At 46.2% G+C, this 27,551-nt stretch overlaps 1 protein-coding gene across 1 annotated transcript in view; it reads right to left on the bottom strand.

Moving 5' to 3' along the window:
• The window catches only part of oatx (organic anion transporter X), a 96,386-nt gene extending 69,729 nt beyond the window's left edge, over positions 1-26,657 (bottom strand). Inside the window, exons 1-8 of the mRNA XM_056284992.1 lie at positions 26,543-26,657; positions 25,917-26,090; positions 21,303-21,488; positions 21,054-21,127; positions 19,512-19,668; positions 19,292-19,395; positions 4,128-4,282; positions 3,659-3,827 (exon numbers count right to left, since the gene is read on the bottom strand). Of these exons, the coding sequence (XP_056140967.1) occupies positions 3,659-3,827; positions 4,128-4,282; positions 19,292-19,395; positions 19,512-19,668; positions 21,054-21,127; positions 21,303-21,488; positions 25,917-25,943 (872 nt within the window). The 5' untranslated portion in view covers positions 25,944-26,090; positions 26,543-26,657. The remainder of the gene's footprint in view (positions 1-3,658; positions 3,828-4,127; positions 4,283-19,291; positions 19,396-19,511; positions 19,669-21,053; positions 21,128-21,302; positions 21,489-25,916; positions 26,091-26,542) is intronic.
• Positions 26,658-27,551: the final 894 nt, after the last annotated feature.

The following is a 27,551-nucleotide window of genomic DNA, read 5'->3' as shown; positions in this document are numbered from 1 at the left end:
TGTTAAAGTTCGTCTACCTGGGTAGACGAAGCCCCCTGAGGCAATTTTACAAGTTGTGATATTGGGCTATACAAACAACACTGACTTGACTACATATGTGAAGATTGTTGTGTTGTAGTGTTGTTATTCTATGTTCAGTACACTGAGAGAGATACGAAACCAGACTCACATTCCATGTATGGGCAGACCCACATGGCCAATAAACATGAATCTGATTCTGGTTCTGATTCTGAAGAAAGGGCTCAGAACTGATCCTTGATGTAATCCCACCTCCACCTTGAACCCATCGGTCACTCCCGCCCCACACCTCACCACTGTCACACTTCCCTCATACATATCCCGCACCACTCCTACATACTTATCTGCAACTCCCGACTTCCTCATACAATACCACACCTCCTCTCTCGGCACTCTGTCGTATGCTTTCTCTAAATCCACAAAGACACAATGCAACTCTTTCTGGCCTTCTCTATACTTCTCCATCAACATTCTCAAAGCAAACATCACATCTGTGGTGCTCTTTCATGGCATGAAACCATACTGCTGCTGCTGATCATCACCTCTCCTCTTAACCTAGCTTCTATTACTCTTTCCCATATCTTCATGCTGTGGCTGATCAACTTTATACCTCTGTAGTTGTTACAGTTCTGCACATCGCCCTTGTTCTTGAAAATCGGTACCAGTATGCTTCTTCTCCACTCCTCAGGCCTCCTCTCACTTTCCAAGATTGTGTTAAACAATCTAGTTAAAAACCCCACTGCCATCTCTCCTAAACACCTCCATGCCTCCACAGGTATGTCATCAGGACCAACTGCCTTTCCACTCTTCATCCTCTTCATAGCTGCCCTCACTTCCTCCTTGCTAATCCACTGCACTTCCTGATTCACTATCCCTACATCATCCAACCTTCTCTCTCTCATTTTCTTCATCCATCAGCCCCTCAAAGTACTCCTTCCACCTTCTTAGCACACTCTCCTCGCTTGTCAGCACATTTCCATCTCTATCCTTGATCACCCTAACTTGCTGCACATCCTTCCCAGCTCGGTCCCTCTGTCTAGCCAATCAGTACAAGTCCTTTTCTCCTTCCTTAGTGCCCAACCTGTCATGCAACTCACCATACACCTTTTCCTTTTCCTTTGCCACCTCTCTCTTCACTTTACGCTGTATCTCCTTGTACTCCTGTCTACTTTCTTCATCCCTCTGACTATCCCACTTCTTCTTTGCCAACCTCTTCCTCTGTATACTTTGCTGTACTTCCTCATTCCACCACCAAGTCTCCTTGTCTTCCTTCCTCTGTCCTGATGACATACCAAGTATGTCTTCAACTTCCACCATTTGATCTTCGGCTGTGTCTTCACTCGCTTCCTCTTCTTGGTCTCCAAAGTCATCCTACAGACCACCATCTGATGCTGCCTAGCTACGTTCTCCCCTGTCACCACCTTGCAGTCTCCAATCCCTTTCATATCGCGCCTTCTACATAAGATATAGTCCACCTGTGTGCACGTTCCTCCACTCTTGTACGTCACCCGGTGTTCCTCCCTCTTCTTGAAATATGTATTCACCACAGCCATTTCCATCCTTTTCACAAAATCCACCACCATCTGTCCTTCCACATTTCTCTTCTTGACACCATACCTACCCATCACCTCCTCGTCACCTCTGTTCCCTTCACCAACATGTCCATTGAAGTCCACTCCAATCACCACTCCCTCCTCCTTGGGTACCCTCTCCACCATGCCGTCCAACTCACTCCAGAATTCTTCTTTCTCTTCCATCTCACACCCAACTTTTGGGGAATATGCGCTGATAACATTCATCAATACACCTTCGATTTCCAGCTTCATACTCATCACTCTGTCTGACACTCTCTTCACCTCCAGCACGCTCTTGACATACTCTTCCTTCAGAATTACCCCTACCCCTTTACTCCTCCCATTCACACCATGGTAGAAGAGTTTGAACCCACCTCCGATACTCCTGGCCTTACTCCCCTTCCACGTGGTCTCTTGCACACACAGTATACCTACCTTTCTTCTTTCCATCATGTCAGCCAGCTCTCTCCCTTTACCAGTCATAGTGCCAATATTCAATGTTCCAACTCTCACCTCCACATGCCTACCCTTCCTCCTCTCTCCTCTCACCTCCACACTCCTACCCTTCCTCCTCTCTAGCTGCCTCTGGACATGCCTTCCCCCCTCCTTCACCTTCGCCCAACAGTAGCATAGTTTCCACCGGCACCCTGCTGGTTAACAGTACCGTGGTGGTCGTTGGTAACCCGGGCCTCGACCGATCCGGTATGGAAATCTTCCTTATGATCCGCATATTTGATTTGGCAAAGATTTTACGTCAAATGCCTTCCTGACGCAACCCTCCCCATTAACCCGGGTTTGGGACCGGCACTAAGAATGAACTGGCTTGTGCATCCTCAGGGGCTGGGTTCTAATATGGCATTATATACCGTTTGTAATTACAGCATAGTTTAGGCTTATAGTATCTAATTAGGGTATAATTGTTTTTTACTGTCTGATAAAGTACATATTTTTTAGTTTTTGTCTAATTTGATAAGAAGTACAATTTGTAACATAAAATAAAGTGCGACCAAATTCTGTTTAGCCCTATTGTGTTATCCTGATTTTTTTGAGCTACAGCTAGCAACCACTGATCTCAAAACCCACTGCAAACATCAGCCCTCCTCCAGAGTGCCCTGCTGTCTATGCTGTCTCTGAAGTGCAAAACACAGAAACTAGAGGAAAATGCAAAAACAAAAACTTTCGGCCTGAGGTACAGATGCAGCATACAAACACAAAAGGGGTGGGGGGGAGTCCGCGTAGCGTAGCGGTCTGTTCCGTTGCCTACCAACACGGGGATCGCCATATCGAATCCCCGCGTTACCTCCGGCTTGGTCGGGCATCCCTGCAGACACAACTGGCCGTGTCTGCAGGTGGGAAGCCGGATGTGGGTATGTGTCCTAGTCGCCTCCTCCTCTGGTCATTCGGGGCATCTGTTCAGGGGGGAGGGGGAAGTGGGAGGAATAGCGTGATCCTCCCACGCGCTACGTCCCCCTGGCGAAACTCCTCACTGTCAGGTGAAAAGAATCGGCTGGTGACTCCACATGTATCAGAAGAGGCATGTGATAGTCTGCAGACCTCCCCGGATCGGCAGAGGGGGTGAGGCAGAGACCGGGACGGCTCGGAAGAGTGGGGTATTTGGCCAGATACAACTGGGGAGAAAAAGCGGGTGGGAATCCAAACAGAAAAAAAGGAGTAGTCCTGAGGTACAGATGTAACATCCATCCATCCATCCATCCATCCATCCATCCATTATCCAAACCGCTTATCCTGCTCTCAGGGTGGCGGGGATGCTGGAGCCTATCCCAGCAGTCATTGGGCGGCAGGCGGGGAGACACCCTGGACAGGCCACCAGACCATCACAGGGCCCAGATGCAACATAGAAAAACAAAAACTAGAAGCACAGAAGTGCAAAACAGAAACACACAACAAGCAGCCCGGGGGTGCAGATGCATGTATGTTGCATTTGCACGTCTGGGCCAAGGTTTTTGTTTTTGCATTTTCTTTTTGTTTTTGTGTTTTGCACTTCAGCGCCACCGCATCTTCCTGTGAAGTTGTGATTTATTGGTGTCTCTGATTGGTTCACTGACCAGCTGTATGCAAAGAACAGGAAGTAAGGGGCGCACACAGCCACCTGCAGCTTCCTCCAGTCCCTCAGGCTGTGAGCGATCCCTGCCAGGACCATCTGACCAAAGGTGAAGAAGAAGGAAGTGAGCGTTCCCACCAGAGTCCGTGAACTGGTCGGTATCCACTCGACCTCTGAGAGAGAGAGAGAGAGAGAGAGAGAGAGAGAGAGAGAGAGAGAGAGAGAGAGAGAGAGAGAGAGAGAGAGAGAGAGAGAGAGAGAGAGAGAGAGAGAGAGAGAGAGAGAGAGAGAGAGAGAGAGAGAGAGAGAGAGAAGAATCAGCAAGATAGATGCAGACAGACTGAGATAGATAGATAGATAGATAGATAGATAGATAGATAGATAGATAGATAGATAGATAGATAGATAGATAGATAGATAGATAGATAGATAGATAGATAGATAGATAGATAGATAGATAAATAGAAAGGTACTTAATGACACAGCATTCAGAATGACCCCTGACACTGCCATCCCAGTTAGGAAGCGGAAGACGCAGTAAGCGGTGTAAGACGGAGACAACGCCGTGCAGCTGCCGAGTAAGGCCAGCTGGAAATATGACCAAATAAGGATTGACTTCCTGCCAAACCTGGAGGGGAGAGAGAGAGAGAAAAAGAGAGAGAGAGAGAGAGAGAGAGAGAGAGAGAGAGAGAGAGAGAGAGAGAGAGAGAGAGAGAGAGAGAGAGAGAGAATTGAATTTTAAACCAAGTCTTTATTTAACAGAAAAATTTAGACAAAAAGCAGACTTGAAATCCCTCCGAACATAAACAATACTTGCGGGGTACAAAGAATCAATAAGCATTTTTTAACAAGCCCAAAAAAACAATCATTCACCGACAACTCAAAAAATAAAAAACAGGTAAGACCCCTTTTTATCCAAGCTCTTCAGAAAAGACCAGCTCATCCTTTATGGTGGAACACAGCAGCCCTCTATAACACCACAAGGTTGTGAATGTGTCCAGGTCTTTCACTGCCTTGTAGTAATTGAAGTCTACTCTTCTCCTGGCCTTGACCATCCTGCAGAACAACAGTTCAACATGACATTCTATACATTCTTTAATTCTCTTTTTACGGCTCACATAGATAGCCATCTTTGCCTGCCCTGCAATAAAGTTTAAGAGTTGACATTTATATTTTACACGTTGGCTGTGTTTGGAACCAAAAATAAAATTCTGTTTGCAGAAACTTTCCCCAGATGATCTAAATAAGCGGTCTAGTAGCAGAAACAGGGGTGTAAGCCTCACACATTCTGAAAAGCAATGAAACACTGTTTCTCTCTGGGCACAATAGGGACAGCTGTCATTCACATTAGGGTCTAGCACAGAAACAAAAGCATTGACCGCCACTATGCCATGCAAGACCCTCCACTGCAGATCACCAGCTTTTTTAATTAACGGTGGTTTGTATAAACCCCTCCAGACTGGCTTCACATTCTCCCCCAAGCCCAGCTGGGCTCTCCAGGGTGTATCAGTCCGACCACTCAGTTTTTCTTTATTCAAGACTTTTACAAGCATATTATACATGGTCTTACCTTTAAGTACATTCAGCCTTTCATTAAGAGCATTTCCCAAATCCAAAAGTGGCCCCATACAATTTTTCAGATCAGGAACAACCTTTAAAACAGGAAATGGATCCTCACAATTGGGATGAGTAGAACCACTGCAGTATGACGACAAAAGCCCCCGTTCTATTGCTGTGAGCTGACCGTTCCACTTAAGTAGTACCCGACTAAAGAGGCACGTAGATTTCACTCCCAGGTGAGATGCTCAGCAGCGTTGTCAAGACTGGGCCCAGCCAGCTCCACCACCTGACCCAACGTGACGACCTTTGCCTGGCAGAGCAGCTTTGATACAGTGGGTCCAATGTTGCAGACCGTGTCCATACGCCCACCGTACACCACCGGCTCTTTTAGAAGCCAGCTCAGAGAGTCAGAACAGCCCATTCTCTCCTTCTTGAACATATTCCACACTCTTATGAGCCCACGATAAAAACCAGGCAGCCAGTTGAGGTCTGAGTTCTTATTAGCCATTAGAAACAAGGGCAGGTCTATTCCGAGTCCACAACACCGCTGAAGTATTGCACAGGCTGCTGGTCACCACACTAAGTCTCGAGGCCCAGTGAGCAACCTTTGAATGAGCTGGAGGCGGAAGGCTGCACCCCTACTGGCCAGATGGATCAGCCCTTGACCCCCTACATCTTCAGGAAGGTACAGCACACTCTGAGGAATCCAGTGCAAGTTGTCCCAGAAAAAGTTCACCAGCACAGCCTGAATCTTGGCCAGCAGGTTGGTTGGAGGATCAACGCATGTTAATCGATGCCATAGCGTTGATGACACCAGGTTGTTGATTACTAACATGCGCCCCCTATATGACAGTTTTGGTAGAATCCATTTCCACTTCCACTTAAGACGCCCTTCTACTTTTTCTAAAAACATTCTCCCAACTCTTATTTGAAAAGGTGTCATTCCCCACAAACACTCCCAGATATTTCATCCCTCCTCTTTTCCATGTCAATCCCCCAGGTAACATGAGCTTACTGTTCAGTCCCTCTCCTACCATCAGTGCCTCACTTTTTCCCCAGTTTACCCTGGCTGGAGATATCTGGCCAAACTTGTTAACATTTTTTACTAAGATATCAACATCTCTTTGGTCCTTTACAAAAACAGCTACATCATCGGCATAGACAGAGAGCTCAAAAGTTGAGCCGCAACCAGCAAAAGCAACTCCAGACAACTCACACCTCAATTTATGCAACAGGGGCTCAATGGCCGGGGAGTACAACATTCCAGACAAAGAACATCCCTGCCTGATTCCCCTTTGAACCTTAAAAGGAGCACTCAAACCACCGTTAATTTTAAGTACACTCTCAATTTCACACTGTACAAAACCTTGATCGTAGCTATAAAACCTGGGCTGAGACCGAAAGCTTTCATGGTTTGCCACAAGTGCTGGTGTTCAACACGGTCAAAAGCCTTTTCCTGATCTATGGAAATAAGACCAGTCTCAACTCCAAATGAACTAGAGATGTCCAAAACGTCCCTAATCAATGTAATGTTGTCAGTGATCAGCCTACCGGGCACACAGTAAGTCTGGTCAACATGGATGACCTCCTTCATCACCTTTCTCAGTCTGTTTGCTAACACCTTAGAAAAGATCTTGTAATCAGTGAAGAGCAGGGACACTGGCCGCCAGTTCTTAATGTCCTGCAGATCCCCTTTCTTCGGCAAGAGAGTAATGACGGCCCTTCTGCAACTCTGAGGCAACCGCCCCTCAGTTGCACTGTTCTTCAGGACAGTCAACAAATCCCCTCCGAGCACCGGCCAAAAAGATTTATAGAAGTCAACAGGTAAACCATCTATACCAGGTGCCTTGCCACTTTCCAGACTTTGCAGGGCGTCATGAGGTTCTTCAGGGGACAGTTGTGCCTCGAGGTCTATATTGAGTGCTTCCTCAACCTTTTTTAACCCATGATAGAATGATTCAGCCCCCAGCACATCCTGCCTGAATTCACTCTTATAGAGGTCACTGTAGAACCCTGCTGCGTATTTCAGAATTCCAGAAAAATCTGACAGCTGCAGACCAGTGTTAGTACGCAGAGAGTGGGTGGTTTTTCTCTGCCCATTCTTGCGCTCCAGACTAAAGAAAAAGTGAGAAGGAGCATCCATATGTGTGGCGTTCAGAAAGCGTGAGCGGACCAGTGCCCCCTGTGCTGTAATACCCAGCAGGCTAGCCAATGCAGACTTTCTGGATTTGAGAGCCTCTACATGGCCTCTGTGGAATCTGCCAAATTCTGTAGTTCCACCATTTCATCCTCTAGATCTCTCATAGATCTGGCTATGTCTCTGGTGACATTGCGAGTGTACTGCTGGCAAAACTGCTTTATCTGACACTTGCCAATGTCCCACCATTGCTGTAGAGAACTAAATTCAGACCTCCGGCTTCTATATTGGCCCCAGACAAACTTAAAAGCATCTCTAAAGTTGTTATCATTTAGGAGGCCTGTGTTAAAATGCCAGAAAGCACCATTTGTTTTAACACTTAGTATGAAAACCGAGCACTGTACAAGAAAGTGGTCAGAGAAACAAACTGGAAGCATGTTACATTGTTTAAACACATTAAAATGATGTTTAAAACAATAAAACCGATCAAGCCGTGCCATGGATAGTGCGTTATCTTTTAGATGTGTCCATGTATACTGCCTCTGGGTCCCATAAAAAGCTCTCCAAACATCTTTCAGTTCACATGAATTAACCAAGCGTGTGAGCCGACTAAGAGATGCAGGATGTGGTTCCTGATGGTTCCTGTCCAGCTTGCAATTCTCTGTACAGTTAAAGTCCCCTCCCAGAAATAAATACTCCTCACTGTCACATTTACTAATAACATCAGATAACACATCCAAAAAAACGAATCTTTCAGGGCCAAGGGTTGGACCATAAACATTTATAAAAACTAGTGTTGTGTTTTCATAATGCGCTCTTACTTTCAGTAGCCGGCCTTCGACTACTTCCTCTACCTCAAGGGAGCATGGCAAAAAATCTCTTGGGAAAAGAATCCCGACCCCACCACTAATATTTGATTTATGACTGAGAATCAGTTTTCCAGTCCAATCCCTCTTCCATTCAGTTTCATTATCTGCTGTGCTATGTGTTTCTTGCACAAGCAAGACATCTATTTTCTTCAGCTCAACCAGTTTAAACACAGCAGCTCTTTTCATGTCATCTCTTGCTCCATTCAGATTTAAAGTGCCTAATTTTATATTACACATGAGGAGAGTGGGGCTGGCCTCTTTCTGCACAAACCTAGAAAAGACAGAGAAAGGTGGGAAGGCCACTTTATGCTCTTCTTTAAATGTTGACCCAACTGTTGTGCACTTTTCTTGGAGGTGAAAGGGTAGCTTCTCCACAATTGGACCTACTCCCCTGGCTGTGTCGCAGTAACTTAAACCAGGTAAATATCCATCTAGCTTTGCAGCTGACAGTTCTAAGAGCAAGACTGATAGCTCGCGGAGCTTGTGAGGTTCTTTGCTGGAGAGCTTTGAGAAGTTCTCTATTCTAGAGAACAAGGCTCTTTCTATTACCTCTGTTGAGCCATGGCATTCTTCGAGTCTCGTCCAGATCATACCCAGACCAACAGATGGATGGCGTATGTTGACTGCTTTGACCCTTCTAGCATGTTCTGAAGACTCTGGGCCGAGCCACTTGATGAGCAGGTTTACTTCTTCACTGGCAGTAAGACCAAGGTCTGCAATGGTACTCTGAAAGGTAGCCTTCCAGCTGAGATAATTCTCCGGCTTCTCATCAAACTTAGTCAGTCCTCCATATACCAGCGGGCTCTTTGCTAGGAACCTGGTGAGGTCACTGGTGGTGTTGTCAGTAGGTGCAAGGTTTGGGTTACACCTCCACTGTGGTTCTGGCTCGCTGTAGGAAAGACATTGTTGAAGTGTATCTCTTTGCAGTGCCGGTTTACTTTCTCTGGTGGTGATGAGTGGTATTGATTTGGATCTCGTCTGAAGTAATAGTATGTGAACTCTGGTGAAGGTTTCACTTGTTTTTGCTGGGGGGTGACGTCATCATGCTGAGTGGACATGTCTTTCTGTCTTTGCGTGAGCTCAGTGTAGTTGCTTGAGTGTTTATTTATGTACTCACTCACTTTCTGCTCTGGGGTTACTTGGATGGGTAAGAACTCTAACTCTTCACTTCGCTCTGCAATAAGCTGAGCAGCAGCAGACTGCATTACCTCTGCTTTGGCCATGAAAGCGTCAACTTCTTTCTTGGCTTGAAGTGCATCAAGAGTTGCATCTAAGTGGACCTTTTCAAAATTTGCATTGGCTTCTATGCGAGCTTTCTCTAATTGAATGTCCATTTCTTTGTCAGCGTAGGCTGCTCTGGCTTTAGCAGCCTGTGCTTCAGCCAGTGCTAGTGCTGCTGCCATACTGGCTCTAGTTGATGCAGACGATCTTTTCGAAGATCCTGCAGACGATCTAACACTTAGCTTTCTTGAAGATTTTGAGGACTTGAGTGAGAGGAGAGTGACTTATTCTCCTCGCTGTCTTGACCTTGAGCCTCTAAATTTTCCATTATATCGATGAGTGCTTGACTTGAAAAGGCTTTGTCAGTTACTGACCTCTGACTGGCTAGTCAGAGTCTGACAGTTAGTTGATGTCCCTCGCAGAGTACTATCTTTTCACTGTACTGCTACACCCAATGTGACTCTTGTCCTATGTTAGGTTTTTACAGCCAGCTAAACTCCCTTGCATCATATCCTCCAAGGAACAGACCAGTGTTGTATATGGACGGGATTTAATAACAAGGAAGTGTGAAACTGAAAATAAACACAGAAAAGCATACATCAGTATACAATACAAAATAGCTTACTCAATCTAGAGTTACAGTTAGGATAACTAGTCCTCTATTTTTCAGGAAACAAGGGTAAGTATAAAACTAGCACTTTCTTTAAAATGCAAGTTGTAACTAGTCAGGTATAGCATTGAACACTGTATTTACGCTAGCATCAAAAGTATAGCCTGAATGCCATCATTCAGATCCACACAGATCCAAACAGATCCATTACACCCTCTCTGCCTTTCTCTCTCTCTGCCTCTCTCTCTCTCTCTGCCTCTCTCTCTCTCTCTCTCTCTCTCTCTCTCTCTCTCTCTCTGAGCGGAGGTGCGAGTGAGTGCACGGAGCAGCAGCGTGCTGCTTCGGTGTGGGTGAGTTTCTAAAACCTGGACTTGTCCTGTCTGGTCCTGTCCACGTGCTTTCTGTGGGTTTGTTGTTGTTTATTTTTAGTTAGGTTTTTCGTTGGTGGGTTTAAGCGGAGTTGTTTTATTTTCTGTAGTGGTGCTACCGGCCCGGCAGGGCAATATGGCCGCTGTGGGAGGTGGAGGAACGGCGTTTGAGAAGTTGACGCGCCGGCACGCGATTAAAGTGGCTCCGGTGGTCACGTGCTCGGTGGAGGAGCGCCGCCTCGCGGTAGGGGAGCATGTGGGCTATGGAAGCATCAAGTCGGCGTCCAGGATGAACGGTGCAGTAGTCATGTTTCTGGACAGCATTGATAAGGTCAGCCAGGTGGTGGAAAGTGGTGTGGTGATTAGGGACATGGTGACTCCCGTTCTGCCGCTGGTTAACCCAGCCAAGAGAATCACCACTTCTAATGCCCCCCCCCTTCAGGAGGAATGCAGCTTTGGAGAAGGAGCTTGCAAGACACGGACAGCTAGTGTCCCCGATAAAAATGGTCTCCTCCGGTTGCCAGTCTCCTCACTTGAAACACGTTGTGTCCCATAGGAGGCAAGGTTTCATGATTTTGAAAAATAATGCAGAGGATTTGGATCTGAAGCTGAAATTCAGGATTGATGACTTCGACTACATTGTTTTTGTTACATCCGGTATGATGAAATGTTTTGGCTGTGGGTCAGAGGGGCACTTAGTAAGGTCTTGTCCCGGAAGGAGTGAGGGTAGGTCTGAGCCTCAAGGGCCGCCTTTGTCCCCCGATGCCGCCGCGAGCGGCGCATCTCCGGCTGGAGACGGCGCGGCCGAGTCGGCACAGGGCAGACAGGAGGCTGGGGAGCGAGGGGCGGGAGAAACAGACCAGGTGGTGACACAGCAAGAGACCGAGGCTGGGGAACATGAGGAAAATGGACGGACTGAGCAGGCAGGAGAAGGAGGTGTGCAGGCTGAGCATTGTAAAAACGTTGAGCACACTGAGAAGGTAAGAGAACATGGGCAGGTCACAGCTGATGACCAGGATGAGCAGGTAGGGGACGTTGAACAGAATGGAACGGAAGATGAAAACAGTGAGAACAGGGATCATAGCAAATTGGCTGGGCCAGATGCGAGTAGTGGTCGGAAAACGCAAATACAGCAGACTGCTGTTAGAGTGGCAGAGTCTGTACTCGAAGAAGTGGCAGAGATTATGTTGGACGATGAAATAAAATCAAAAAGGTCAATTAAAAGGAAGGTAGACGGGAAAATTTAAAAGTGAAGAGGGCTTCAAAAGATAAAAAGCCATCCTGTTTGTCTGATGAGAACACAGACGAAAGTGAGTGTGAGTTAGGTTCCTCTCCTCACACACAGGTGGACACGGAAGGGGGCTATGCCTTTCTGAAAATCAGGAAGTTTTTGCAGAGTACCAAGGGTTTGAGGACAGTCAAGGTGGAAAACTACTTTCCAGACCTGCAGCTCTTTATCAACTCAGTTAAATGCTTTTTGAAAAACACAGGGGACTTGGAGGTGAACACATTTACTGAGCAGGAAGTCTTCAGACTGAAAAAACTTGTACAGAAAGTAAAATTGCAACTTCATGATGATGTTTAAGACAAGTTTGGGTATTTTTATCTTTTTGGTCAGTGTAAGCTTGTTTCTGGCACAGTTCAGAGCAAGGAGTGACCCAAGCTTTACAACAGCTTCTATCGCCTCTGTCAGCTTCAAGAAAGAAAAGCCCCTCGGTAATTACAACAGAAAGCAGTCAGTTACAGCGCACAAGACAGACGTGTCAGCAGAGGTAACCACAAAAGTAGAAAGGGTAGTTGAAGATCTAGACACTGTCCTATACATCACAAGCCACAGCCACTGAAAAGATATAGAGGTTTCAGGATGATGCTGCTTGAAGACAGAAAGAAGTTCATCAAAGACAACAACATCTGCTACTGTTGCCTTGCATCCACCAGTCACCAGGCAAAGGACTATAATGTCACCATCAGGTGTGTGGAGTGTGAGAGTGAGAGGCACTTGGCAGCTCTTCACCCTGGCCCAGCACCGCAGACAACCGAGCCCCTCTCTGCCCTTAAACAGCATGGTGGGGAGGAAGCAAGCTCATCAAAGCTGGATGTTACAGCAACGTGTACAAAGGTGTGTAGAAATGGATTCACAGGAAATTTCTGCTCGAAGATTTGCCTTGTGCATGTCTTCCCTGAAGGTTAGCGACACAACAGCAAGAAGATGTATGCAACTGTGGACGATGTAGAAATGGATTCACAGGAAATTTCTGCTCGAAGATTTGCCTTGTCCATGTCTTCCCTGAAGGTTAGCGACACAACAGCAAGAAGATGTATGCAACTGTGGACGACCAAAGTAATCTGTCCCTTGCAAAGACTGAGGTTTTTTACATGTTTGACATTCAAAACACAGGTGAACTATACACCCTGAAGACCTGCGCTGGCGTAGTAGAAACGTCAGGTAGAAGAGCTTGCGGCTACGCAATAGAGTCAGTAGATGGGGAAATTAAATTTCCTCTCCCTACGCTGATTAAGTGTAATGCTATCCCTAACAACAGGGAAGAAATACCCACTCCTGAAGCCGCACTACACCACCGTCATCTGAGGTCAATAGCTCCGGAGATACTGCCCCTCGACCTAGATACAGACATCCTCCTGCTCATTGGACGAAACCTTCTGAGAGCTCACAAGGTGAGAAAGCAGCTCAGTGGCAGAGACAACGACCCATACGCACAGAAGCTCGACCTGGGCTGGGTTATCATAGGCGATGTGTGCCTCGGTAGTGCTCACAAGCCAGGTAAAGTGAGTGCTCTAAAAACGCATGTATTAGATAATGGACGCCCAAGCCTTCTCACCCTCTGTGACAGCCGCATCAATGTGAAGGAGAATTTCAGTCTGAGTTACTCGAAAGCCACTCCCCATCAACTTCAAGCTTCAAGCCCATACTCAAGACCCACTGAGGAGAGTTCAGCAGAGACTGTCTTTCACTGCACTGATACCGACAACCAGCTTGCACCATCTGTCGAAGACATGCTCTTTCTGAAAAAGATGGAAGGAGTCTTCAAAGATTAAACTAACAGCTGGGTCGCTCCGTTACCGTTTCGCAGCCCCGGACGTCTACTCCCCTATGTCTACAAGCGGTTTATGTCTCTTCGACGCCAGCTGGACAAGAAGGAAGACATGAGAGCACACCTTGTCGAGTTCATGCAGAAAATGCTCGATAAAAATCATGCAGAGCTGGCATCACCTTGTGACAAAGATAAAGAGAAATGGTATCTTTTCACTGTCGGTGTCTACCACCCACAGAAGCCTGGTAAAATTCATGTGGTGTTTGACTCGACTGCACAGTTTAATGGAGTGTCTCTTAACAACGTGCTGCTTTCGGGGCCAGACCTCAACAACACCCTTTGGGGTGTGCTTCTCCGCTTCCGAAAGGAACCTGTTGCTTTCACAGCAGACATAGAGCAGATGTTCTACTGTTTTGTTGTTCAGGAAGATCACAGAGATTTTCTTCACTTTCTCTGGTATCAGGACAACGACCTCAGCAAAGATGTGGTAGACTACCGCACGAGAGTCCATGTCTTCAACAATAGTCACTCCCCAGCAGTGGGGATCTTCGGGCTGAGAATGGCAGCAGGGAGGTGGAAGATGAATACAGCAGTGAGGCACGACAGTTCATAGAACGGGACTTCCATGTCGACGACGCACTGAAGTCCTTTCCTACTGAAGCTAAGGCCATCGATGTCCTACAGAGAGCTCAAAACATGCTTGCACTCTCCAATCTGTGTCTCCATAAGATCGCCTCCAACAGAGTGGAAGTGGTGAATGCTTTCTCCCCAGAAGACAGGGCCAAGGAAATCAAAGACCTGGATCTCTCTGCAGATGAGCTTCATGTCCAGCCCAGCTTGGGAGTGAATTGGAACATGATGTCTGATACATTCACTTTCCACGTTCCTCAGAGCCAGAAGCCATTCACTCGCCGTGGGGTGCTATCAACAGTCAACAGTCTGTTCGATCCTCTATGCTTCCTTGCCCCTGTGACTATCAAAGGAAGACTCCTTCTCAGAGAGCTTTCCAGCAGTGACCTTGAGTGGGATAGCCCCCTGCCCCAGGACATGTATGATGACTGGAGAAGATGGCAAGATTCGCTACAGGATCTTCAGGCGCTGCGTGTTCCTCGCACTTATGTATCCTTTTCCATCTCACAAGCCAAAGCTACTGAGCTTTGTGTATTTTCAGATGCCTCAGTCAAGGCTATAGCTGCAGTGGCTTACCTGAAAGTCACACGCCAAGATGGCCACAGTGAAGTCGGCTTCATTCTGGGTAAGACCAAGCTGGCTCCAGTACCAGAGCTCACCATTCCCAGACTGGAGCTCTGTGCCGCTGTGCTTGCTGTGGAATTGTCAGAGCTCCTCACAGAAGAACTCGACATGAAGGTAGACAGAACTACATTCTACACTGACAGCAAAGTGGTTTTAGGATATATCAACAACCAGAATAGGAGATTCTATGTATATGTCAATAATCGTGTACAGAGAATTAGGCAATCTTCTCTACCAGACCAGTGGAGGTACGTTTCAACGGAGCACAATCCCACTGATCATGGCTCTCGGTCTGTGGCAGCAGGGAACCTTGCCAGTACCACATGGCTGTATGGTCCAGCATTCCTTCTGCAGCCTGAGAGTAACACCCCTGAAGAAGGCCCATTTGAACTCATTGACCCAGAGTCAGATGTTGAAATTCGCTCTAAGGTGACAGTCATGCCACTACAGTGTCTACAAGTAATTTGGGTTCAGCACGATTTGAGCTCTTCACACAATAGACCACCCTCATCAAAGCTGTAGCCCACCTTCATCACATTTCTCGCAGCTTCATCAAGTCCAAAGATGACATCAGTTGTGCAGGCTGGCACCTCTGTAAGACAAGTCTCACCGATGAAGACTTGACCCCAGCAGAACACACAGTCATCAGATGTGTCCAATGTGAAGCATATGCAAAAGAAATCAAATGCATCATGGCAAAACGAGACTTACCATCTAACAGTTCCCTCTGCAAGCTTCACCCAGTCATTGATGACAATGGCCTACTACGGGTAGGAGGACGCCTTACAGAGTCGAAGTTTCTGAGACATGAAGTCAACCCTCTTCTAATCCCAGGGAAGCATCACATCGCTACACTGCTCATCCGTCACCGTCATGCAGCCGTAAAGCATCGGGGAAGACACCTAACTGAGGGAGCTGTAACAGCAAGTGGTTTATGGGTAGTATGAGCAAAGAGAGCTATCAACAGCATTATCCACAGATGCGTGACTTGCAGGAAGCTATGAGGCAGAATGGAGCAGCAAATCATGGCAAACTTACCTGCTGAGCGCTTACAGATTGATCCTCCATTTTCTTATGTTGGGCTTGATGTTTTCGGACCATGGGAGGCCATTGCACGCCGTACGAAAGGTGGACAAGCCAACAGTAACAGATGTGTGGTTCTGTTTACGTGTATGTCCACTAGAGCTGTTCATACCGAGGTGATGGAAACTATGAGCTCCTCTAGCTTCATCAATGCACCGCAGATTCTTCACGATCAGAGGTCCTGCGAAGCAGCTGCAGTCTGACTGTGGAACCAATTTTGTCGGTGCGTCCAGGGAACTGAAGCTGGATCCTCCGAGTCCTGGTGAGATGAGTGTGGAAGACTACCTACTCGACCAGAGATGTTCTTGGGTGTTCAATCCACCCCACTCACCTCACACGGGTGGCACGTGAGAGCACATGATAGGTATTGAGCGGCGCATCCTTGACTCAATGCTCCTATAAGCTGGGCACTCTAGGCTGACTCATGAGGTTCTGACAACGTTAATGGCTGAAGTCACAGCTATTATTAATGCAAGACCTCTAGTGCCTGTCTCCTCTGACCCAGAAGCACCTCTGATCCTGACCCCTGCAGCTCTCCTCACCCAGAAGTTCGGTGTCGCCTTACCTCCCCCTGGAGACTTCACCAAGTGCGACATGTTTAAGCATCAATGGAAGAGGGTTCAAGTCCTTGCTGACACCTTCTGAGCTCGATGGTATAAAGAGTATCTCAACACACTTCAGAGATGTCAGAAGTGGCAGCTAAACAGGCCAAACCTGAAGGAAGGGGACATTGTTCTTCTGAAGGATAAGCAAATAAGAAGAAATGAATGGCCAACGGGTGTCATTGTGAAGGCTTTCCCAAGCAAAGATGGAGTAGTCAGGAAAGTGGAGGTCAAGCTTACCCGTCACAAGACTACTCAGAGTGTATTCTTCTCTTGTCTTCAGAAGATTAGATTATGTAAATGTTTATTGTGTCATTTTAAATAATGCCAGATGGGGAGTGTAATGGAACGGTTTCCTTCATTTTTAGAGCCTCTCTGCCACTAGGGGCATAGTTCCATTGTCTTTAGAGTCTTTTGCATTCTAGTGGCATAGATAAGTACTGCAGTTTCAGCTACTTCCTTTTCCTGTAACAACAAAGAAAATGGTGTGACAACATAGCAATATTCATGCTCTATCATTAGCCATCACCTAGTTTCTACCCCTTTGGGTGGCAAAATCTGTAAGTAAAGCTATTATCCATCATTGCTAGAATCGTCTTTCTTTTAAAGTATTTTTTACATATTTGCTACAGTTTGCATAATTTTGGTAACATGTATGACAGCACATTTTAATGATGGCATTCAGGATATACTTTTGATGCTAGCGTAAATACAGTGTTCAATGCTATACCTGATTAGTTACAACTTACATTTTATTCCTGCAAAGCAAATGTTAGTTTTATACTTACCATTTTTTCCTGAAAAATAGAGGATTAGTTATCCTAACTGTAACTCTAGATTGAGTAAGCTATTTTGTATTGTATACTGATGTATGCTTTTCTGTATGTTCATTTTCAGTTTCACACTTCCTTGTTATTAAATCCCGTCCATATACAACACTGGTCTGTTCCTTGGAGTATATGATGCAAGGGAGAGTTTAGCTGGCTGTAAAAACCTAATATAGGACAAGAGTCACATTGGGTGTAGCAGTACAGGGAGAGAGAGAGAGAGAGTGAGCGAGCGAGCGAGAGAGAGAGAGAGAGAGAGAGAGAGAGAGAGAGAGAGAGAGAGAGAGAGAGAGAGAGAGAGAGAGAGAGAGAGAGAGAGAGAGAGAGAGAGATACTGAATCTCAGTTTGTATTTGCCAGTGAGAGACACAGGTCTGGGGTCAGGTCGCTATGGTAGCAAGCTAAGTAGGGCACTCCAGACCTCCCTCTCCCCAGCAATGCCCTCCAGTTCCTCCTACGGGATCCCAAGGCATTCCCGGGCCAGATTGGACATGTAGTCCCTCCAGTGAGTTCTGGGTCTACCCCGGAACCCAACCTACTCACCGTGACCCGACCTGGAGAAGCGGCTGATGATGAGATGAGACAAAATGAGATGAGACGAAAGGAGATGAGACGAAATGAGATGAGACGAAAGGAGATGAGACGAAATGAGATGAGACGAAAGGAGATGAGATGAGACGAAATGAGGTGAGATGAGACGAAATAAGACGAGATGAGATGAGACGAAATGAGACGAGATGAGATGAGACTAAAGGAGGTGAGGTGAGATGAGGTGAGATGAGATGAGATGAGATGAGGTGAGATGAGGTGAGATGAGATGAGATGAGATGAGACTAAAGGAAGTGAGATGAGATGAGACTAAAGGAGGTGAGGTGAGGTGAGGTGAGGTGAGATGAGATGAGATGAGATGAGATGAGATGAGATGAGATGAGATGAGAAAAAGAGATATGAAAAGCTCATTTTGATCAGGTAAACCCGTTGTATCATGACTATAATAGTTCCTCCATGAGGATGTGTGATGAGCTGATCAGTCCAACCCTGTATGAAGTACACAGGTCACAAACACCTGCTCTTATTGTGCCTTATCACACATCATGAGAGCAGAGAAGCTTTAGTTTGTCACACAAACTCTGAAGTTCGGCTTTAGTTTTCTGACTAAACGATTACGTCATACAACGTGACGTGACGTCAGCAGTCAGGTGGTGAAGACTGGCTGGAAACGGACACAACAAGACCCGACAGGACTTCTAAAGAGGACTAACACACACACACACACACACACACACACACACACACACACACACACAGGAGAGAAAGCTCATTGCTTTGTGTTTGTTCGGTGACATTTTCACGTCTCGTCTTGTGACTCCAGACTCTCTGTCTCCAGTAGATATATGAGGAGACCAGAGGAGGACTTTTGTCTGAGCAGAGAGACGTGAGGAGGACAGAGGAGAGGAGGACAGAAGAGAGGAGGACAAAGGAGAGGAGGACAGAAGAGAGGAGGACAGAAGAGATGAGGACAGAGGAGAGGAGGAGAGAAGAGAGGAGGACAGACCAGAGGAGGACAGAAGAGAGGGGGACAGAAGAGATGAGGACAGAGGAGAGGAGGACAGACCAGAGGAGGACAGACCAGAGGAGGACAGAAGAGAGGGGGACAGAAGAGATGAGGACAGAGGAGAGGAGGACAGACCAGAGGAGGACAGACCAGAGGAGGACAGAAGAGAGGGGGACAGAAGAGATGAGGACAGAGGAGAGGAGGACAGACCAGAGGAGGACAGACCAGAGGAGGACAGAAGAGAGGGGGACAGAAGAGATGAGGACAGAGGAGAGGAGGAGAGAAGAGAGGAGGACAGACCAGAGGAGGACAGAAGAGAGGGGGACAGAAGAGATGAGGGCAGAGGAGAGGAGAGAAGAGACAGGTGGTAGTTGTGGTTGATGGAGGTGACTGAACATTTCCACTGAATTTACACCAACACACTTCAGAACAGCTGACGATGAAAGCCTCCACACTGCATATAGGTGTGTGTGTGTGTGTGTGTGTGTGTGTGTGTTACCTGTCAGACAGTCCCCCAAAGATAATGGCTCCAGTCAGAACTCCGCCCATATAAACTGTTTGACTCATCTGCTTCAGAGGACGAAGAGTACACACCAGATCCCACTGCAGACACACACACACACACACACACACACTGTTATTGTGCTGCAGCTCTCTGACTTACACTGGTGCAATGCTGTGGATGTGAATCTTCGGGTTTTGTTTTTAAGCTACCAGACCTCAGAGACGATGGTCGCGAGGAATTCGGTGCGTTCGTACGTCCAGCCGTCCACACACTCCTCAGTCTGCGGCCCGGTGCTGTTTGGAGTGGGCGGGGCCACAGGGAGCCCGGGGCCCGTCGTATTGTCCACTAGGTGCCACTGTGGTTCCACATACCTGAAGGATGAACCAACACTTCGGTATGACATTACTGGTTTGTTGTATGTTTACTCTAAGCTTGTGTCTATTAAAGCTACAACCCTGAAGACACGTGTTTACTGCAAGGAGCTGAATCGTGCTCAGCACCATGTGTCCTCTGGTCCTCCACATGTCTGAGCTCCATCCAGATGAATGAGAGTCAATAGTGTTGTGTCAGAAACAATAGAACCTGGTGGAACCTGAGTTGTACTTACTGATGTAGTACTATGTGTTGGTGAAGGCTTCTACCAGCTTTTTCGGTCAAATCTGCTGGTTAGACACAGCACCTTCACCTCCTCTTCTGACTCAACACTACCTGCCTTCTTCTTCCTCATCTAGCTGCTGTGATGAAGACGAAAACACTACAGCCTGTCATTTTCCTGGTAAAGTCCTGCCAGACAGCAACCATCCTTATCACACACCACTACGGGTCACATGGTTTAGACCTTCCTGGAGAAGTAGTGGGCCATGTTTACATGTTTACATGCAGTGGGTCATCAGACTGAGGTGAATGACTGAATTAAGGTGATGGAGTCATTAAAGTGTCTTTGTGTTTCATCAGCGAGGTGTCTTATTGATACGACTTTACAAGACTCGTTGGATCATCTAGTTATGAAGCTGATGTTATGATGGGTGTGAGCCGACTTCCAACACTGTGTTCAAGACTTTTCACAAAATCTCCCCAAAATTTCTTCACCTGTCTAAAGCTTCAGGATGTTAAACTCCTTCATGTGACTGAACGTGAGGTTGTTCCAGACACGTGTGTGTCTGCTGCCGCTCAAGAGACCACGTGGAGCTGCTTGCTGTGTCTCAACACCAAACTTCTATCGTTACATACACATCTGTTTTGGACTTATAGGACTCTCTTAGAGTTTGTCAACCACCGCGGCCATGTTGTTCTTAGTCGTTTCCGGATCAGAAACCAGAAACCCAAACGATTCTCTTAGAGCACTCTGATGAAGGTGAGCAGAACTCACAGGAATTCAGATGACTGAAGAAAAACCCGCCTCTTAGCCACACTCTGCTTCTTCTGATTTAGACCTTAATTTGGTTGCGGTAGCTGGATAAAGGTGTTTACATGGCAGTTTAATGACCACGTTATTACCTGAATCTGATTAAAAGGGAATTTTTAACTTGCTCGTAAACACCGACTGTCTTGAACCCTCCAGTGACGTATCAAACAGGACACGTCAGGGTTGTAGCTGTAATGTTCGTGTTATTGTCGTTTGCGTCCGTTTTGTTTCTCAGTTTCGGTAGATTTGGTTTTCTTTTTCTCTCCTTCCTCTCTTTCCGCCATTATGAGTGATCTTGTTTAGGCAACAATTTCTTTCTATGTATGTATGTTTTTTTTCCTTCCCTCCTACCTCCTACATTTGTCCAGTTTGGTTCCAGAAGGATCCAGAGGAATGAAGGCATGTAGATACCGCCACTCGTGCACCTACAAAGAACCAATCACATCCATCCGTTAATTAACATCAGCCAATAACGTTCACTCATCAAATTACATACACCCATCGAATGGAATCAACCAGTCATGTTCTTCCTCCATCTACTAGCATGATAGGGACATATAAAAAGACAGTTGGACAGACAGGTAGGTGGCGCTGTCTCACCTCGGCAGCAGACAGGTTGTGAGAAGACGAGGTGGTGCTGAGGGCCGTGTGGTTGGCCAGCAGGCGGCAGTGGTGCGCTGGTATACCAGCAGTGAAGTTATTGAGGAGGTTCTGGGAGGCGATGAGGAGACCCGGGATGCTGATCAGGGTGACGTGCAGCCACTGGAAGCGTCCGAAACCGCCCACCTCATCACGGTGACAGGAAACGCGTGTGACATCCAGTTAATGGCTGCCTGTTGTGTTTCCTATTTTGTTTTGAACCACTCAACTGTCTTTTCATTTCTGTTCCTGCCCTCATGTGTCTCCCGCTCCTTCCTGTTTTACCCACTCACCCGTGCACCTGTTCCCCATTCCTCCCCTCCTGGTTCCCCTGTTCCCCTGCCAGCTTCTCTTTCTTCTTCCTCGTGTCTGTGTTGCTCTCCAGCATTTCCTGCTAGCGTAAATCTCCGTGTGGAGTTGAATCAAGTGCAACTGGACTTGGTATATATCCGTGAAGACGTTTCGCCTCTCATCCAAGAGGCTTCCTCAGTTCGTGCCTTTCTGACTAGACGAAGCTAGTCTGACTGGCTGCTGATGAGACTCAGAATTTATCCTCTTGGATAAATAAAAACAATCTAACGGAAACCGAGGCGGAACAGCTTAGGTTAAAGAAATCAGCAGCTCTGTCCAATGTGAAACTCCCTCCTTCCAACCTAACCATGGAGGAAAGGAAAGCCATGACAGCCCTGAGCAAGGATGAAAACATCACTATCCTTCCAGCAGATAAGGGGAGATGCACGGTTATCCTCAACACAACAGACTACCACGCCAAGATCACGTCATTACTCAGCGACAACGACACCTATGAACCTCTGAGATATGATCCTACTAGTGGTTACAAGAGGAGAATAATAGAATACCTACAGAAACTACAGAAAGGAGGAACCATTGACTGGATACAATACCACCGTCTCTACCCACAAGATAACATTCCATGCATATATGGATCGAACCCCCCTCAGGCCCATCGTCAGCAGCATAAACTCGATCACGTACAACATTACCACACATATAGCCAACATCTTGACCCCTTTAGTGGGCGAAACACCTCACCATATCCAAAACGCCATTCACTTCGTGGACAAGGTCCAAGGTGTAAAACTGGAACCGGATGAAACCATGGTATCCTACGACGTGACCTCGTTATTCACCTGCATCCCAACCATGGAGGCTTTGGAAACTGTGAGGCAACGTTTGCTACGGGACGACACCCTCCACAATAGGACCAACCTCAGCCCAGACCAGATTTGCCAACTACTGGACCTTTGCCTGAACACTACATATTTCCAATTCAGGGGCCAGTTTTACAGACAGAAACACGGCTGTGCAATGGGCTCACCAGTATCTCCCATTGTGGCCAACTTATATATGGAAGAGGTAGAACACAGGGCCCTGAACTCCTTCAGAGGAACACCTCCGAGCCACTGGTTCAGATATGTGGACGACACATGGGTCAAAATCCAAACACAAGAGGTGCAAGCGTTTACCAAAAACATCAACTCAGTGGACAAGAACATTAAGTTCACAAGGGAAGACGTAAAGAACAACAGTTTGCCCTTCTTGGACTGTGACGTCCACATTGGGGAAGACAGGAGCCTCCACATTGGGGTTTACAGGAAACCTACACACACAGACCAATATCTACTTTTCGACTCACACCACCCACTGGAACACAAACTGAGCGTCATCAGAACTTTGCAACACAGAGCTGACAATGTGCCCAGCAGCACTCAGGCCCAATGAGAAGAACACAAACACCTGAAGGGAGCTTTAAAAACCTGCGGCTACCCCAGTTGGACCTTTGTGAAAACTGCAACACGGTCCAAAAAGACCAACCAGGTGAGCGACGATGAGAAAAGCAACAGAAGGAAGAGCACAGTCATCCCGTATGTTTCTGGCGTCTCCGAGAAACTCAGGAGAATTTTTAACAAACACCGCATCCCGGTATACTTCAAACCCAGCAACACACTCCGACAAAGACTGGTTCATCCCAAAGACCGGGTACCACACACCCGGAAAAGCAATCTGGTGTATGCTGTACAATGCAATGAGGATTGCACTGACCTATACATAGGAGAAACCAAACAACCACTACACAAACGGATGGCCCAACACAGAAGGCCAAACTCCTCAGGACAAGACTCAGCAGTCTATCTACACCTAAAGGAGAAGACACACTCCTTCCAGGACAGCAACGTACACATTTTGGACAGGGAAGATAGATGGTTTGAAAGAGGGGTGAAGGAAGCCATCTATGTGAAACTGGAAAAACCATCCCTCAACAGAGGAGGAGGTCTGCTACACCACCTATCTCCCACTTACAATGCCGTCCTTTCATCTCTACCCAGGAGACTCAAGAAGCCTAGCCTCCAAGAACAACAGTCGCTCACTAACGGCTCCAACCACTCTCATGACCACTGAACAATGAAGTCGAAACTACCACCCCCAACCACCGTCGCTGCTAAACAAATGCAAATCAATAGCTCCGATGGTGACGGGCGTTGGTAAACATCGGGATAAATTCTGAGTCTCATCCCCAGCCAGTCAGAGTAGCTTGGTCTAGTCAGAAAGGCAGGAACTGAGGAAGCCTCTTGGATGAGAGGCGAAACGTCTTCACGGATATATACCAAGTCCAGCTGCACTTGATTCAACTCCTTTGGATAACCATGACGACCTGGATGAATGAGAACATTCACAGACATAAATCTCCGTGGTTTTTGACTTTGCTGGTTCTCTGGTTTTAGATGTTTGCTGCCCCCTGCCTGGATTTGTTTGTCCTGATTCAGACTGAGCACCTGGGCGTGACTGCCTGGCTTACCGCTAAACACGCTGTCTTTTTGAACTGAACCTGGTGTCCAGAGTCTTCCTCTGAGTCTGAGTCTCTGTTCTACTCAGAACACGACAAGATGCTGTCAGCGGAGCTTTCTCACCTCCTCCATGTTCCATGTCTACAACATGCTAGAAGAACATGCTAGAACATACCAGAACATGCTAGAACATGCTGGTCTCATGTTCAAGAGCAGCTCAAATGGTTTCAGAGGCTTTTCCACACTTTGACGTATTTCTGGGTGAAATGGATCATCAGGGTGAAACACGGGGGAGGGAATAAAACAGGCATGTTCTCTTCTCATATTGGACTGAAAAATCCCCAATGATATTTTTATTTGAAAAAAGATATGTAATTATTTGGAGAGGAGCCAAGAAGCAAATAAATAAATAAATAAATAAGTCTATTTTCCAGGAAATAAAGTGTATGGGTTGATATTAAAAGATAAAACTTTTTCTCTGTAGAGGTTGTTTGCTGTTTCTGTTGTCGTTGTGAACTACGCTAGGGCAGGAGAACTGGATAAATACACGGAAAAGTCATTTTTTATTTCAGCATTTCTTTGAATTGTCTATTGGAGAAAAGAATAAGGTCTAATTACATCTGATGTGCAGTAAGATGACTAGCTGCATGCACCCTGCTGGAAGGTAAAAGGTAATGGCTGAATATGGATGATAAACAACTATAATAAAGCCTCTTACGTCACAGGTCGCTTCAACACTCCAATTCTACAATGTGAATAATGAAGATGACGATATATCAGGTGTGTTTTCATCTAGTGTCTCATTATTCATGGTTATTGATTGGTTCTTGGTCTTGGAGGAAAGTCATCTCTACTGATGATTTAACGTCATCCACTTTTCAACTCAAATCTCCCAAAAGTGTAAATGAAAATGTTGAAAAAGGTAATAATTTCAAGAAACTGAAAAGTGGATTTTCCGTTTCAGCACTTAAATTTGTGTTCTGAAGTTCATGTGCAAAATAACACAACACACACAAAAAAATACAATGACATAATATAGGTGGCAATACTGTCAGGTCCTGAACAGGAAGTACTGAAGTCTTTAGAGGTTATTTTCTCTGTGGGATTCTCTGACTGTTAAATACTGAGGGAGCAGATTACTTTCTGATTACAGTCTGAAGGAGTACATGAAAGATTACTTTTACAACAAGTACTCAGCAAGAAGACAGTAGATACATGACACGTTACATGATGGATTAAATTACGGATTACATGATGGATTACATTATAGATTACACGATGGACTACACGATGGATTACATGATGGATTACATTATAGATTACACGATGGACTACACGATGGATTACATGTTGGATTACATTATGGATTACATGTTGTATTACATTATGGATTACATGATAGATTCCATGACGGATTCCATGATGGATTCCATCATGGATTCCAGAACGGATTCCATGATGGGTTAAATTGCGGATTACATGATGGATTACATTATAGATTACACGATGGACTACATCATGGATTACACGATGGACTACATGATGGATTACATTATGGAGTACATGATGGATTACATTATAGATTACATGATGGACTACATGATAGATTACATGATGGATTACATTATGGACTACATGATGGATTACATGATGGATTAATGATGGATTGCATGATGGATTACATGATGGATTACATGATGGATAAATTACAGTTCGGGTGAAGAATAGTTAAAGAGGACCTGCATGTGAAATCTGTGAAGGAACTCACCTCCTCCAGAAGGTCGGCGAAGCCCATCTTACTTTCTCTCTTTGTTCAAATGTTGATTTAAATCCTAATCTAGAAACTTCTGAGTTTCCAGAAGAATTGGATCATCTTCTTGTAACTTTTTCTCACCTTCGTCCTCCAGGGTTTCCCCAGTCACATGCAACAGACGCTGCCGCTCTGCAAAATGCAAGTTTCCTCTGTTAGTGTGATCAAATTACTAGAAGATAAAATGTCCTGGAAATAACAACAACAACAACAACAATAATGAGCAGTTATCTGGAATAATGGTTAAGGGATTAAAAATGTCGAAAAAGAAATCTGTATCTTTCCAGCAGTTTGAAAACTGCTGTGTGGGCACAGGGGAAAGATCAAGATGAGGCTCCGTGTCATGAGATCCATGAAGTTCACGGTGGAACTTCAAGTTCCGAGGGAACATCTGAGAACAACAGTGTCGGAATGTAAACCAGACGCAGATTAAAATGTGTCTCTGGACTGCTGGAGGGAGAAACTCGTTCAGATCCGCTGCTCGTGGTAAAGCTGCTCAAATCTCTGTTGCTGTGAGCAGAACCAAAACCTACAGACTGAGAACAGGATTTCTACATGGAGAAGGACCAGGAACATGGACTCACCAGCTTAGTCCAGAGCCTGCCAGGAGACACAGAGACACGATATGTTGAGCTTCCTCCACCCGAATGAGACCTCCTCATCACGACCCGAGGAGAGAGCAAGTCCTCTAAACCTCCCCTTTATCCCCCCCCCCAACACACACACACACACATACTCGTTTCACTATCCTTATGAGGACCCCTCATTGACTACATTCATTTCCTAGCCCTTAACCCTAACCTTAACCACACAAACCACATGCCTAACCCTAACCCTTACCCTAACCTTCACCTAACCCTTACCCTAACCTTACCCTAACCCTAACCTTAACCATAGCCCTAAAACCAAGTCCTAACCCTAAAATAGACCCTTTTCCTTGTGAGGACCTCTGGACTGTCCACACAAGGTAGGTGGTTTCTGGTTTTTCTATCCTAATGAGGACATTTGGTCCACATCATGATAGCTAAACATGTACACACACACACACACACACACACACACACACACACACACACACACACACACACACACACACACACACACACACACACACACACACACAGAGAGAGAGAGAGAGAGAGAGACGTGGTGTGGGTGCTGGGCTGTTCATCAGGGTCATCAGTCCGATCATTTATTTGCCATGAGGACTCTGGACAATCATCTTCTGCCTGTAAATGGTTATTCAAGTTAACTCTCTGTCCCTCCCTCCCTCTTTCTCTCTCTCTCTCTTACCCCCACACTCTACCCCTCTTACCCCCCCCCTCCAGGCCCGGCGCCAGGATGAAGTTAACGAGGGGGCAGTTAGAAATGGCGAGGGGGCAAATCTTTTTATATAGTACAACAGTAGGTTACCACCCTGTTGTGCCTAGGCTTACTGAAAGTCATTGATTTAATCATGCAATAGCATCTGCTGAGAGGCTGAATAGCAACATAAGGCCACTGTTTCAAAATCAAACAAGTTATTTCACAAGCAGCTGGCTTACAAAAGTTTCATGAGCCATTATCAGAAAATCAAAACCTAATCGAAAAGAA

The sequence above is a fragment of the Lampris incognitus genome, chromosome 8 (genome assembly GCF_029633865.1).
Source record: "Lampris incognitus isolate fLamInc1 chromosome 8, fLamInc1.hap2, whole genome shotgun sequence".
Classification (NCBI taxonomy): domain Eukaryota; kingdom Metazoa; phylum Chordata; class Actinopteri; order Lampriformes; family Lampridae; genus Lampris; species Lampris incognitus.
This window is presented reverse-complemented; position numbering and strand designations above follow the sequence as displayed.